A 15,301-nucleotide genomic window follows, 5' to 3' on the forward strand; every position below is an offset into this window, starting at 1 on the left:
AGTTGGATTTGGCTGCAGGATGACCGTTGGACATGACAGTTCAGATTCTGAGCCACGTGACACTTTGATTGACAGCAGAGCCGACGCGTCCCTGAGGGGCGGGGTGATGACAGCGCACCGAGCAGGTGGGGCATGGCCTCTGCACGTCAGGCGGGGCTGGGGCGATGTGGCGACAGCAGACAGAGCGGGTGGGGCGGGGCCAGGCGACGACAGCGCTCAGAGCGGGTGGGGCGGGTCCTCTACACGTCGGGCGAAGGCGGGGCAAGGTGACGACAGCACACTGAACGGGCGGGACCGCCAGCTGATGACGTAGGCAGGCTGCTGCCGGCGGTTGGGGAGTGCATCATGTACCCGAGGCACAGGTAGGTGGCGGGCCGGGTGGAGGAAGGTGTTTCCCCGCTGTGGGTTTATGCCAAAGCTCCTCGCTTCTATCCAGGGTCGCGGAGGGTTAGGTGAATCCACTGACCGACCAGATTAACCTTCCCTTGGAATGAGCCGGCCAGGACTTCAGTTCCCGCTGCTGTGCCTGGGATTGGGTGTGTCTGTCCTGAGTTTCCTTCAGGGCAGGCTCAGCAATCTGGAGGATTGAGTGAACTGGGGTTGTGGGATGTCTCCACCACACAGCACTGACATTGTGTTCAGACACACTATTTAAACCTGCTTTTTGTACCTTTTCAGATGATCAAAGTGTGTATGATCTTCTCAGTGCTGACTACATTTGTGGTCAGAGACCCTTTTTTAAAATGTTTTTTTAGGAGGGCCATGATGCACACGTTATGGGGAACCAGGTCATCACTTCACAGCTGTGGCTAGAAGCATTACTCTGTGAAGAAGCGAATTCTCATTTTATATCTGGATAAAAGCATTATATCATGATAAAAGCGGATGCTGGAATCGGAAATCAAAAGAGGAAGCGCTGGAAAATCTCAGCTGACTGTCAGCTTTGACAAAGGGTCGTCTGGATTTGAAATGTCAGATCTTCTCTCTCTTTACAGATGTTGCCAGACCTGCTGAGATTTTCCAGCGTTTTCTCTCTTCATTTTATTTCACTATTTGGATGCCTGGACAAAAAATACTTTGTACTGGAAACTATTGAATCATTATTATAGAGCAATATAGAATGAAATAGTGCCTGACTATATTTTGTCAGCTGTGATTTAGTTTGTAGCATTGTTGTGGCAGGAAGTTGTAGCTTCAAATCCCACTTCAGAGACTTTAGCACAACATTCAGACTAACTCTCCGATGGCGAGGGAGTGTTAAAACTGTTGAGGGTACTTATTTTTGGATGAGTCATTAAACCCTCATGCTCAAAAAAGAATCCCATGATGCAACTAATTGATGAGCGGAGAATTTTCCCTGCTCCTGTAGCCAATGGTTTATCCCTCAACTGCTTTTGTGAAATTGGGTAGCACAGTGGTTAGCACTGCTGCTTCACAGCTCCAGGGTCCTGGGTTCGATCCCTGGCTTGGGTCACTCTCTCTGTGGAGTTTGTACATTCTCCTTGTGTCTGTGTGGGTTTCCTCCAGGTACTCCGGTTTCCTCCCACAGCCCAAAGATGTGCGGGTTAGGTTGATTGGCCATGCTAAGAATTTGCCCCTTAGTGTCCAGGGGTGCATAGGTTAGAGGGATTAGTGGGTATGATGTTGGGATATGGGGATAGAGCCTGGGTGGGATTGTGTTTGGTGCAGACTCGATGGGCTGAAGGGCCTCTTTCTGCACTGTAGGGTTCTATGATTCTAAGATGGCCTGGCCAATTGTCTTTTTGTTGTTTGTGTAAATTGTTTGTCTACAGAGTAACTGAAATTCACTACTTTATTGGATGTCCTTAGGTTGTTAAAGCACAATGGAAATATAACAGTTTTTTATTGTGGTGTCATAGAATTCCTACAGCTTAGAAGGATTCAGCCCATCAAGTCTGTACTGACGACAATTCCACCTAATCCTTATTCCCATAACGTCATGTATTTGCTCTGCTAGTCCCCCCATTAAGGGGCAATTTAGCATGGCCAATCATTCTAACCTGTACATCTTTGCACTGAGAGAGGAAACCGGATCCCCTAGAGGAAACCAACACAGACACATGGAGAATGTGCAAACTCCACATAGAGGCTGGATTGAACTCTGGTCCGTGGCACTGTAAGGCAGCAGCGCTAACCACTATGCCACCATGATGCCTTTTCACTGTCCCCTTGATGATTTGTAACCAGGAAGGTTAATTTCTTGAAACAAAAATTCTTTCACAGAACATGGGTACCACTAGCAAGATCACTATTTGTTGCCTATCTTTAATTGTTCTTGAACCAAGTTGTTTGTTAAACTATTTTCTAGTGCAATGAAGAATCAACCACATTGCTGTAGATCCACTGTAATGTGTAGGCCAGATTCGATAATGTCAGCCGATTTATGTCCCTGGAGGATATCAGCAACAATCAATAATTTAATGGCAGGAAGAATAAAAATGCATTTATCGAAATGGTGAGAGATTGCAGAGCTTTGAGATGCAGAGATATATGGGTGTCCTATTACGTGAATCACAGAAGAATAGTATGTAGGTATAGCAAGTAATTAGGAAAGCCAATAGAATGTTGTTGTTTATCGGGAGAGAAATTAAATACAAAATTAGGAAGGTTGTGCTTCAGTTATATAGGGCCTTGGTGTGATTATAGCTGGAGTATTTACAGTATTCTTACTGGAACGACAGAGGCTGAGTGGTGACCTGATAGAAATTAAAAGGTTCTGTGGCACATGGACAGAGTGGATAGTCAGAAGCTTTTTCCCAGAGTGGAAGAGTCAGTTATTTGGGGCATAGGTTTAAGGTGCGAAGGGCAAGATTTAAAGGAGATGTATAAAGCAAGTTTTTTTTACACGGAGGGTGGTGGGTGCCTGGAATTCACTGCCGGGGGAGGTAGTGGAAGCAGATACGATAGTGACTTTAAAGGGACGTCTTGACAAATACATGAATAGGATGGGAATAGAGAGATATGGTCCCCAGAAGAGTAGGGGGTTTTAGTTCAGTCAGGCAGATGGTCTGTGCAGGGCCAAAGGGCCTGTTCCTGTGCTGTAATTTTCTTTGTTCTTCATTGGTCTGCTTATTTAAGGAAAAATCTATATACTTTGGAAGCAGTTCAGAGAAGGTTTACTATGGGAGGTTTGTCTTATGAGGAAAGGTTGTACAGGCTAGACTTTTATCTGCTCGAGTTTAGAAGAGTAGGAAGTTACTTGACTGAAACGTTGAAGGTCCTGAGGGATCTTGACAGGGTGGATGTGGAGCACATGTTTCCACTTGTTGGTGAGTCCAGAACTAGGGGTCACTTTATTGCCCATTTAAGACAGATGAGGAGAATTTTTTGGCAAGGATTGCATATCTCTCTGGAACTCTCTTCCTCAAAAGGTGGTGAAGTAAAGTGAACATCTTTAAGACACAGCTAGCTAGATTCTTGACGAGCAAGATAATGAAAGGTTATATTGGGGTTAGGTGGTAATGTGGAGCTGAGGTTGCAGTCAGATCAGCAGTGATCCCTTTGAATGGCAGATTAGGCTTAAAGGACTGAATGGCCACCACCTGCCCCTCATTTGTAAGTTCATATGGTCACCATTACTGAGAAGAGCTTTTAATTCCAAATTTTTATTAATTGAGTTTAGCTCCAATTCCCCAGCCAATGTTTATCTCTCAACGCAAACAAATAATCTGGACATCATATTACTATTTGTGGGAGCTTGCTGTGAGCAAATTCGCTGGTCATATGCCTTGTAACACTCTTTCAGACAGCCTGAGGTAAGAAAAAAAGTCTTTGTCAATCATTTTAGCTTCATTGTCCCGCTTCTTATTCCGAGGCTGTTTTGGATGTTTGGCCGTATCACTTCACAATATGGTCACAGGCACAAATCTGACATCCTGCAACCCACACGCTTGTGGACATAACTGGAAAGGCCAGCAATTATAGTCCATCCCTAATTGCCTTTCAACTGAATGGCTTGCTCAGCCTTTTCAAAGTCAGCCTGAATGCTGTGGGTCTGTAAGCCAGATCAGTTAAGGTTGGTCAATTTCCTTCCCTGAAAAAATCGATACTTTCTTTGTTCACATTACTGACAATACTTTATACTCTAGATTTATTCATTGACTTTAAATTCCACCAAGGATCTTGGGGTCCGGGTCGACAGGACTCTTAAATCGGCCTCGCAGGTGGAGGAGGTGGTCAAGAAGGCGTATGGTGTACTGGCCTTCATTAATCGAGGGATTGAGTTTAGGAGTCGGGAGGTAATGCCGCAACTTTATAAGACCCTTGTCAGGCCTCATTTGGAGTACTGTGCGCAGTTCTGGTCACCTCACTATAGGAAAGACGTAGAAGCTATTGAAAGGGTACAGAGGAGATTTACAAGGATGTTGCCTGGACTGGGAGGCATGCCTTATGAAGTTAGGTTGAGGGAGCTGGGTTTCTTTTCCCTGGAGAGACGAAGGTTGAGAGGCGACCTGATAGAAGTTTATAAAATGTTGAGAGGAATAGATAGGGTGGATTCTCAGAGGCTATTTCCCCAGGTTGAAATGGTCGCTACGAGAGGACACAGATTTAAGGTGCGGGGAGGAAAGTACAGAAGTGATGTTAGGGGTAAGTTTTTCACTCAGGGTGGTGAGTGAATGGAATCGGCTGCTGTTGGTGGTGGTGGAGGCGAACTCGCTGGGGTCTTTTAAAAGACTTCTGGATGAGTATATGGGGTTTTATGGGATTGGGGGTTATAGATAGGTCTATAGATTGGTAGGTGTTGATGTGATCGGTGCAACTTGTGGGCCGAAGGGCCTATTTGTGCTGTAGTGTTCTATGTTCAACTGCCATGTTGGGATTTGAATCCACATCCTGAGTCTGGGTCATCAAATTAGTCCATTACAACTCTACCTTAGTACTTTAGTCACGCTAAGCAGGTGACTAAATTGTACTCGGACACATTGAATGTTAACGCATTCGTGGAATAAAGAATTTTAACCATTTCATTAACTCTAGCTATAGTATAAACTCAGCCATTTATAAGTATAAACAAAGCACTAACACTGATCATACCATAGAATCTCTATAATGCAAAAGGAGATCATTTGACCCATCAAGTCTGCACTGACTGTCTGAGCATCCCACTCAGACCATCCCTCTGCTCTATCCCCACAACGCCGTGCACTTACTATGACTTAACCTGCGTATCTTTGGACTATGGGAGGAAACCAGAGCACTTGGAGGAAACCCATGCAGACATGGGAAGAACGTGCGGTACAATGGTTAGTGCTGCTGCCTCACAACTCCAGGGACCTGAGTTTAATCCTTGCCTTGATGATTTTTTTGTATGGAGTTTGCTATTATCCCTGTTATCTCCGTGGGTTTCCTCTGCTGCTCTGATTTCCTCCCACAGTTGAAAGATGTGCAAGTTAGTGTCTCAAGATGTGTAGATGAGGTGATTTGGCCATGCTAAATGTGTGGGATTACAGGGATAGAGTGGGTCAGAAGCTCTTTCAGAGAGTTGGTGTGGACTTGATGGACCAAATGGCCTCTTCTGCACCGTAGGAGTTCTATGAATGTCCAAACTCCACGCAGACATTTGAGATTAAATCCTCGCTCTCCCTATGTGTTAATCTGTTCAGAATTCCCATTGAAGGTGATACTGGTTTGTCATTGACAATTCAAGAATCCCACCATTTTTAATTGTTCAAATGAATTTTTTGACCTTCTTGTTCAACTCTGAACCCACTAGACACTAATTGACAAATGCTACAATTGTTTCCACCTGTATAAAGAAAATTACTTGCGATACAAACCTCCCTATAGTTGATCTTTTACATTGTTTTGATGTAATTTATATTTAATTTAGCAAGTTCTAAGAAATCTTCCTTCATGACTACCTTCGGTTTTAACCATTTAGTCATACAATTCTTCCTCTTTATATAAATCTCCAGCCATCCATAAGGCTGGAGTGTTACGTTTACTTGAATTTTTGTGATATTGTGGACTCCGGCAGATGCCAATATTCAATACTGAAGTGTAGTTGTTTTCATTTTTGTAAAGCAAAATATTAACCATCAAAACATGCAACATCTTCCTTGCTCCAAGCATTAAGTTCCATCGGTCAACCTGTATTGTGCAGTGTCTGATCTAATGCAGAACCCTTTGTTTCCCCTCAATAATATCTCCAGATGGCTCACGTTCTCTCTGTATATCACCCTTCAACACGCATATTGCTTTCATGTTCTGTACTCGTCAGCTGATCAAATCATTCTCAAAAGGGACAACAATTTATACCGCACAAGACTTTACCAACCAATCAGCACCCTTTTCTCCTGCTGTACAAATTGTTCTTTGAAAAGGGTTATTCCTTCAGTGGAGGTGGTAGTCATTGGAGTAGAACATAGAACACTACAGCACAAAAGGCCCTTCGGCCCACAAGTTGCGCCAATCATATCCCTACCTACCAGGCTTATCTATAACACTCAATCCCATTAAATCCCACGTACTCATCCAGGAGTGTCTTAAAAGACCCCAACCAGTTCGCCTCTACCGCCACCAATGGCAGCCGATTCCACTCACCCACTACCCTCTGAGTGAAAAACTTACCCCTGACATACAAGAGCTGGTATCATGCACTGCATTGTATGCTTTGTTTGGTGGCCAATACTAGCGTGCCTTTCCAAGCTAAGATGTTCACAGCTTTGCCATGAATTTAACCAATGAAACTCCAGTGGGGATGAAGGGAAAACACCCCTTTGCTACTTTAATCATCTCGAGCACCAGACGAATTAGACTTTTTTCCTCAGGGAAAATTAAATAAATTAAAGATGCCTTACCCAATGATTTACAATATTGGTAGTTGTGGGTCAGAAAGCACTTTGTTCAGACTGAAAGAGTTACTGTATCCATTAAACTTCAACCAATTTTTATGAAAAACAACAGATGAATCCCAGTTGAGAATGATGACAAGCACTTCATCCATATCTGCATTCTATTATCACAATGTAGCAGCAGCCAATCAAGTTGAGAAAAACATCAACACCACTAATTGTGTCATCATATATGGTGTGCTGCCACTAATTGCTCAGTAACATTTGCATTTATTTGACAGAAAGCAAATGTGGAACAAAACCCATGGATCATCCCCTGAAATTTGAAAACAGCTGCAAAATCTGATTTTTTTTAAAGGGATACAGTTGACATTTGCCAAAAGTACGCCAGAGCTATTTGATTAGCACATTGATTTGCAAATGATGTAGCATTCCTTCAAATGTATCACTTGCACGATAGCAAAGTGGTTAGCACTGCTGCTTCACAGCGCCAGGGGCCCAGGTTCAATTCCCAGCCTGGGTCATTGTCTGTGCGGAGTTTGCACGTTCTCCCCGTGTCTGCATCGGCCTTCTCCAGGTGCTCTGGCCTCCTCCCACTGATCAGGTGCACTGGCCAGAACAGGCACTGGACCATGGTGACTACAGGAATTTCACAGTAACTTCATTGCACTGTTAATGTAAGCCTTATTTGTGACTAATAAGTAAACTTTATACTTTGTAGGTGATTTCCCTCATTCCATGTCCCTTCACACATTTCAAAGGAGCATCAGTTTCACAAGGGAAAAGATGTTTTTGTAAAACTTATTTAGTCAAAAAAGTGCACAAATATGCCTATGCAAACCTCATCAAAAACTATCACATCATTTACAGCATGTTATTAAAATAAAGACAATGTTAGCTTTTTCTGGCTGTCTGACTTGTGGGAATATTTACAATTAGAGCCTTTAATAGGTTTAATGGTAGAAATGCAATAATACTAATTAATGGTGGTAAATTCCTATGCCCAATCATCTTCAGTTGCTTCATCAATGACCTTCCCTCCATCATAAGGTCAGCAGTGGGGGTGTTCGCTAATGACTGCACAATGCTCCATACCGTTTGTGACTCCTCGGATACTGAAGCAGTCCATGTGCAAATGCAGTAACACCTGGACGACATCTAGGCTTGGGCTGACAAGTTGCAAGTCACATTCACACCACATACACAAGTGTCTGGCAATGACCATCTCCAACAAAAGAGAATCCAACCATCTCACCTTGACATTCAATGGCATTACCATTGCTGAATCCCCCACCATCAACAGCCTGGTGTTACGATTGACCAGAAACTGAACTGGACTAAGTACTGTGGCTACAAGAGCAGTTCCAAGGTTAGGAATCCTGCTACAAGTAAATCCCCTATTGACTCCCCAAAGCCTGTCCACCATCTACAAGGCACAACTTACCACTGTTGCCCAGATGAGTGTAGCTCCATCAACACTCGAAGCTCAACATCATCCATGACAAAGCAGTCTGCTTGACTAACATCCAATTCACCACCTCTAACATCCACTCTCTGCACTACTGACTCTCAGTGGCAGCATTGTGTACCACCTATAAGATGCATTGCAGCAACTCACCAAGGATCCTTGAACAGTGCCTTCCAAATCTGTGACTTCTACCACTTAGAATGACCAGGACAATAACAGATGCATAGTAACAGTACCATCTGCAAGTTCTCCTCCATTTTACTTGGAACTATTTTGCTTTTCCTTCACTGTCCCCGGGTCAAAATCCAATTGCCTCCCAAACAACCAACACCAAATGGACTACAGTTGTTCAAGAAGGTGACTCACCATCACCATCTCAAGGTCAATTAGCAATGGGCAATAAAATGCTGGCTTGCCAGCAATGCCCACGTCCTATGAAAGAATACAAAAAATTTTTGCATGCTAGCAAGTTTATGGAAAGCACAATATGACCATTTAAAAACAAAAAGACAAAGAACAACCCAGCATGGGAAACAGGCCCTTCGGCCCAATGAGCCCGCACCGCCGCATCACCCTACACCTATTCTACCCTGCGTGTCTACAAATGGAACCCCTAACTTAGCCAGATTCAGGGGAGAATAGTGTCAATTTGGTAAAACCAGTCAGCCTAAGAGCACATCTTTGGGGTGTGGGAGGAAACCGGAGTGCCCGGAGGAAACCCACGCAACCACAGGGAGAATGCACAAACTCCCACAGACACAGGCCCAAATCCATGTATCTGCACAGCTAGCAGTGCTAGTCACTGAGCTGTTGCGGCGCCCGTCTACCGGTCCAGGATCAAGCACACACACCGGCACGAAGTACTAGGCCACTCCCGGAACCTCCAAGAGCAGCCCACGCACGACCCACCGTGTGCATGCCCCTCGTTTGACAACGAGGTGGACCTCCACCTGCGGAATAAAAAGGCAAAAACGTTAATCTTACAAGTCTGCTTTTCCGGTGTCTCCCGAGGTTCTAACCTTATTTAATAGCCCCTACCATAACCCTCCATCCTCGTTTCACTCATGTGTCTATCTAACTGAACCTTAAACGAGTCCAACGTTCCTGCTTCCACCACCCTACTTGGTAGCGCGTTCCATACCCCCACAACACTCTGCGTAAAGAACCTTCCTCTCACATCCAAATTATACCTCTCCCCCCTCACCCTTAAATCATGTCCTCTCGTATTTGTACCCAGTCTAGGGAGCAGTCTCTCACTATTGACTCTATCTATTCCCTTCAGTATCTTATATACCTCTATCATGTCCCCCCTCAATCTCCGTCTTTCCAAGGAGAAGAGTCCCAGTTTCTCCAACCTTTCCTCGTAACCCAGCCCCTCCATGCCAGGCAACATCCTGGTAAACCTCCTCTGCACCCTTTCCAGAGACTCCACGTCCATCCGGTAGTAAGGTGACCAGAACTGGACGCAGTACTCCAAATGCGGTCTAACCAACGTTCTGTACAACTGAAGCATTAGACGGCAGCTTTTATACTCTATACCCCTTCCTATAAAGGCTAGCATTCCATAAGCCTTCCTAACAACCTTCTCCACTTGTGTCGCAACCTTCATGGATTTGTGAACCTGCACTCCCAGGTCCCTCTGTATTTCTATACTCCTAATCTGTCTACCTTTAATCACATAGCTCCTCTCTGCATTATTCCTTCCAAAATGCATCACCTCGCATTTGTCAGGATTAAATTCCATCTGCCACCTATCTGCCCAATGCACCAACCTATCTATATCCTGTTGTATCACCTGACAATCCACTTCAGTACCCGCCAACCCTGCCATCTTGGTGTCATCAGCAAACTTGCTGATCACACCACCTACGCTCTCTTTCAAGTCATTTATGTATACTACAAAGAGGAGAGGTCCCAGTACTGAGCCCTGCGGCACACCACTGGTCACTGGCCTCCAGCCCGACAAGGTCCCCTGCACAACTACCCTCTGTCTCCTATTACCCAGCCAGTTCTCAATCCACCTAGCTACCTGACCTCGTATCCCATGTGCCTTAACCTTTCCTACCAGCCTACCATGAGGGACTTTGTCAAACGCCTTACTGAAATCCATATAGATGACATCAATGGCTCTCCCATCGTCAACCGTTTTTGTCACCTCCTCAAAGAATTCCACAAGATTCGTAAGGCAAGACCTCCCTCTAACAAAGCCATGTTGTGTATCCCTAATCAGATCACAACGCTCCAAATGCTCATACATCCTACCCCTAAGTATTTTTTCCATTAATTTCCCTACCACCGATGTCAAACTCACCGGTCTGTAATTTCCAGGGTTATCCCTACTACCTTTTTTGAACAGCGGTACCACATTTGCTACCCTCCAGTCTTCTGGGACCTCACCTGTGTCCAAAGAAGAGACAAAGATTTGCGCCAGAGGCCCAGCAATTTCATCTTTCACCTCCCTAAGCAGCCTGGGATAAATACCATCAGGCCCCGGAGCTTTATCTGTCCTTACGCTACCTAAAAGCCCTAGCACTTCCTCCCTCGTAATAGATATTCCCTGCAACTGATCCTCAGCTCCCTCCAAGAGACCGCACGATTCCGAACCCCTCTCCTTCGTGAATACCGATGCAAAGTATTCATTCAGGAGCTCCCCCATTCCCTCCGACTCAATACATAACTCCCCACTTTTGTCCCTAAGAGGACCAATTTTCCCTCTAACTTCTCTCTTGCTCCTAATATAGGAATGAAATGCCTTTGGATTTTCCTTAATCCTACCAGCCAAAGCCATTTCATGCCCTCTCTTCGCCCTTCTAATTCCCCTTTTTAGCTCCCTCCTACTCTCTCTATATTCCTCCAGCGCACTCTCCGTACCCAGTCGTTTCGACCTAACATACGCCTCCCTCTTCTTCCTGACCAAGTCTTCAATACCCCCTGTAATCCATGGCTCTCTAATCCTACCTTTCCCATCCTTCCGCTTAACCGGAACATACCTCCCCTGCAACCATTTCATTTTGCCCTTAAAAGCCTCCCACTTGCCAACCGTGGACTTGTCAGCTAACAGTCCCTCCCAATCAGTGTCCTGCAGCTCCCTCCTAATCCTGCTATAGCTCGCCTTTCCCCAGTTCAGCACAGTCCCGTTCGGCCGGCACTCGTCCCTTTCCATTTTTATCCTAAAGTAGACGGACTTGTGGTCACTGTTAGCCACATGTTCGCCTACCTCTACCTCACCCACCTGCCCTGGCTCATTACCCAACACTAAATCCAGTATAGCCCCTCCCCTAGTTGGGCTAGTTACATACTGCTCTAGAGACCCTTCCAAAACACATTTCACAAACTCCTCTCCCTCCGTACCCCCAGCTCTAGGCCCCCTCCAATTCACTCCGGGAAGATTAAAGTCACCCACTACAACCACTCTATTCTTCCTGCACCTGTCCAAAATGCCCCTGCAAATGCCTTCCTCCACTGACCTCGGGCTGTTGGGCGGCCTATAGTACACCCCTAGCAACGTAATCTCTCCCTTTTTATTCCTCAACTCTACCCACAGTGACTCAATCCCTGTCTCTTCCATATTGTCCTCCCTCTGCACTACTGTGATGTTTTCCTTTACTAACAGTGCCACCCCTTCACCTCTCTTCAACCCTCCTCTGTCACACCTAAAACACTTGTACCCAGGAACATTCAGCTGCCAGTCCTGCCCTTCCCGTAACCACGTCTCCGTTACAGCCACCACATCTAACTGCCTCACAAACATCAAGGCCCTAAGCTCATCCGTTTTCCCTGCCACACTCCTAGCATTGAAACAGACACAGTTCAACCCACGAGTGTCCCTCGGAACCTCCTTCTCCCTGATAATTTTCCTTTCACCCGACTCTCTCCCAGCCTCCTCCCCACCCCCCCTCCTTATTAGTTTAAACCATTCCTAAACACCCCAGCTAACCTCCCCGCTAAGACACTAGTTCCCCTCCCATTCAAGTTCTCCCCACCCCTCCTGTACAATTGCCCTTCTCTCCTAAACACCTCCCAGTGATCCACAAAAGTAAAGCCCTCTACCCTACACCAATCCCTCAACCATGCATTCAGCTGCATGATCTCGTCATTCTTTGCCCTGCTGGTACTGGGCAGCAACCCAGAGAGTGCCACCCTGGAGGTCCTGCTATTTAGTTTGGACCCCAACTCCCTAAATTGCCTACGGACCTCTACCCTACTCCTCCTTCCTATGTCCCCCTCCCCTACGTGTACTATGACCTCAGCCTGTGCCCCCGCCCCTTTCAAAATTCCCTCTACCCTTTCTGTTACATCCTTTACCCCTGCCCCAGGGAGGCAGACCACCATCCTGGAGTCACGCCTCTGTCCACAGAACCTCCTATCAATACCTCGGACCCTCTCATCCCCTACCACTATCACCTTGCCAGCCCCCTTCTGTCCCCCTAAGTCAGTCTCCCTCTCCTGCCTATCTTTCTGTGCCCCTGTCGACAAACCTTGGGGGGCCTCTGGGGAGGCCGGGGGACCCTGACTTGTCTTCTTCTTCCTCTTTCTCCTCCTAACAGCCGTCCACCCTTCCTGCTCTTCAGCCCTTGAGACCTCTTCCTGCTCATGGTTCCTAGCCATTAACTCCTCGTTTTCCCTGACTAGAAACGCATCTTCCAGATGCCCCTCGAGTTGCCTGACCCGGGCCCTCAAGCGCTGCAGTTCTAAACATTTACTGCAGATGTGGACCTTGGGGACACGTGACACCACCAAGAACTCCCACATGTGGCACCTGACACAACTTATATTCCTCCCTATATTCCCTGCCATGTCCCAACCTCCTGTAAGCGCCCAAAGGTAGAATGTGCAACGCCCCCTTCTCTAAGCCTACTCTCGCCTAAGCCCAGCGAGCCAAAGCCCTTCTCACTCAGCTCCCACTCACTCCGCTGCCCGCTGTATGCTGCTACCCCTTTTTTATACCCCCCGCTCCCCCTTAACAACAATCCCCTCGCCTAACTTCCGGTACGGAAGTAAACTACACTCTAACAAGCCCCGAGAACCGGAAGTACAGAAAAAAAGTGGTTTTCAATTTAAATCAGGCACTCAGCACAGCCACAGCCACCAGGTTCAATGCTCCGGAGAACAATGAGCTTAAAGACTTGGAGAGGAATTCTCTCATGGCCCCACTGGCAGGCTTAATGATGTGCAAGTGGGGGAGAATTTGGTGGCGATGCAAAAATCAATTTCACACAGTATCTTCCCCTGGTGCCCACGATGGCCGATTGGGAAACACGATGGAGGCCAGCATGAAACTGATTTGCATCCCACTAATGAGATGAAGGCCTGACTGGAATCTTCTACCCATGTCCGATTCTTTAGGATGCCAGCAGGAAAACACATCTGTAACAACATGGCGTGCTGATGTAGGGACTTGCATAAATGTCTGAGCCTGCCTCTGGAGGCTGCTCGCAACCCTAGACCCCAGAACACCACAGCAATAGGCGGAGAAAGCACCTGCAAGTGGATCTTCCAGATTCGGTGAACTAGAGAGGATCGATCTTCCAGCCTGAGAATGTGGCTGGAGGCCTACCTTCTTTCTCAGGAGGTCCAACTTCTTTCTTCAATAGTGGGGCAGTGAAGTTGGGCACCTTTTCAATATGACACCCGGATACAACGGCAGACTACACACCATCAGTGCTACTCTTTCGCAGAATACAGCATCAAACATGATTAATGAGCTAGGGACCAGAAGATGTGACATGGTTTCCCGCTAGTCACTGCATTCACCCGCCATGTCCCAGATGGGAAAATTCTGCCCTTGAATTTATATAGCACCTTTCACAGCCCCAGAATATTCTAACATATTTTTCAACCTATGAAATATTCTTGAAATGTAACAGACAATTTTCACACAAGGCCCCACAACTAACACTGAAATAAATCACCAGAAAACCCTGTTTTAATTATATTGGTTGAGGAATAAATATCTACTAAGTAATATTCTGCTAAATAAAACAAATATTAATGTTATAGAAATGAAGAGGTCAGGAATAATTTCACAAAGTTAGTAATTACAGGTGTATTCAAAAAATATCAAGTTAGGCAAAGGATTAAAATCTCTTTGCCTTTCTTCCCTTCCCTCCATTCCCTACTCTTTCTTTTGCATATATATTTTTAAATTGTTTGTTTTTACAACGGAAGGGAAACTAAGCCCTGCAGTGAATTAGCAAACTTTTCTTTCACCTCTGAAAATTGGCTTCAAATACAGAATTAATTGCATTAATCTCTAACAGCTATAAGGAATCTACATGAAATGAAATTAAATTACACTAGATTGTAAAGTCTCCACAATTCCTAATTTGTCCACACCACAAATCTGCTTGTAGTCCAAGATTAATTATGGGGAGGAGTTATAATAGCAGTTACAAAGGCACACTAAGTCAAAGAAAATTCTTCAAATATATTCCAGCTGTAACTTGGTAATTCTCCAAAGCTGTCTTTACCTTTTCCAAAGAATTGTATTTGAGCAGTGACATTAAAATCAATCCTTACAATTTATTTGTTGTTGACCCAAAAAGGATGCTTTTTAATAAAAGCTCAAAGGCATCCCTTAAATCTTGTATTTCTTTGGTGGCAAGATCTTAATCATATATCTTATTTTAATTTGACAGCTATAATCACTCATAACTTCAGGTACCTTAATCAAGTATTAGTCTCAACCATCTTCAAATGTTAACTCCTGGTTATAGGCAACTACCACATTTTACATAACCTGCCAACCTCCAAATTCTTTCCAGGGCCAGCTGTCATGACTCCCATTTTCACCCATTCCCCAACAGAAATAAAATCTAAACTTCCATGGCACTTTTTCCTGGGTCTGGTTTGCGGAACCGGTAATTGTCCCAACTCTGTGCTCTTGAACAAGGAGCAAAAATTCAAGCCATTGAATTTCAACATAGTTTAAATTTCCAGCTGTTTGCAATGTCCACTGCTGGAAAATCAGCTTTGATTATTTGATCAAATACTTGGTCCTTTAAAATTTCAGTTTTCA

The 15,301-nt window shown here is 45.3% G+C and overlaps 1 protein-coding gene across 2 annotated transcripts in view; it reads left to right on the forward strand.

The window, feature by feature from the left end:
- Positions 1–296: 296 nt before the first annotated feature.
- LOC145353397 (acyl-coenzyme A thioesterase 9, mitochondrial-like) overlaps positions 297–15,301 on the forward strand; it is a 78,784-nt gene continuing 63,779 nt past the window's right edge. For both annotated transcript variants that reach the window (XM_080204132.1, XM_080204134.1), the window contains exon 1: positions 297–362. In XM_080204132.1, the coding sequence (XP_080060258.1) occupies positions 346–362 (17 nt within the window). In that variant the 5' untranslated portion in view covers positions 297–345. The remainder of the gene's footprint in view (positions 363–15,301) is intronic.

Source organism: Carcharhinus amblyrhynchos, chromosome 15 (genome assembly GCF_965287045.1).
Source record: "Carcharhinus amblyrhynchos chromosome 15, sCarAmb.v2.hapA, whole genome shotgun sequence".
In the NCBI taxonomy this organism is placed as follows: domain Eukaryota; kingdom Metazoa; phylum Chordata; class Chondrichthyes; order Carcharhiniformes; family Carcharhinidae; genus Carcharhinus; species Carcharhinus amblyrhynchos.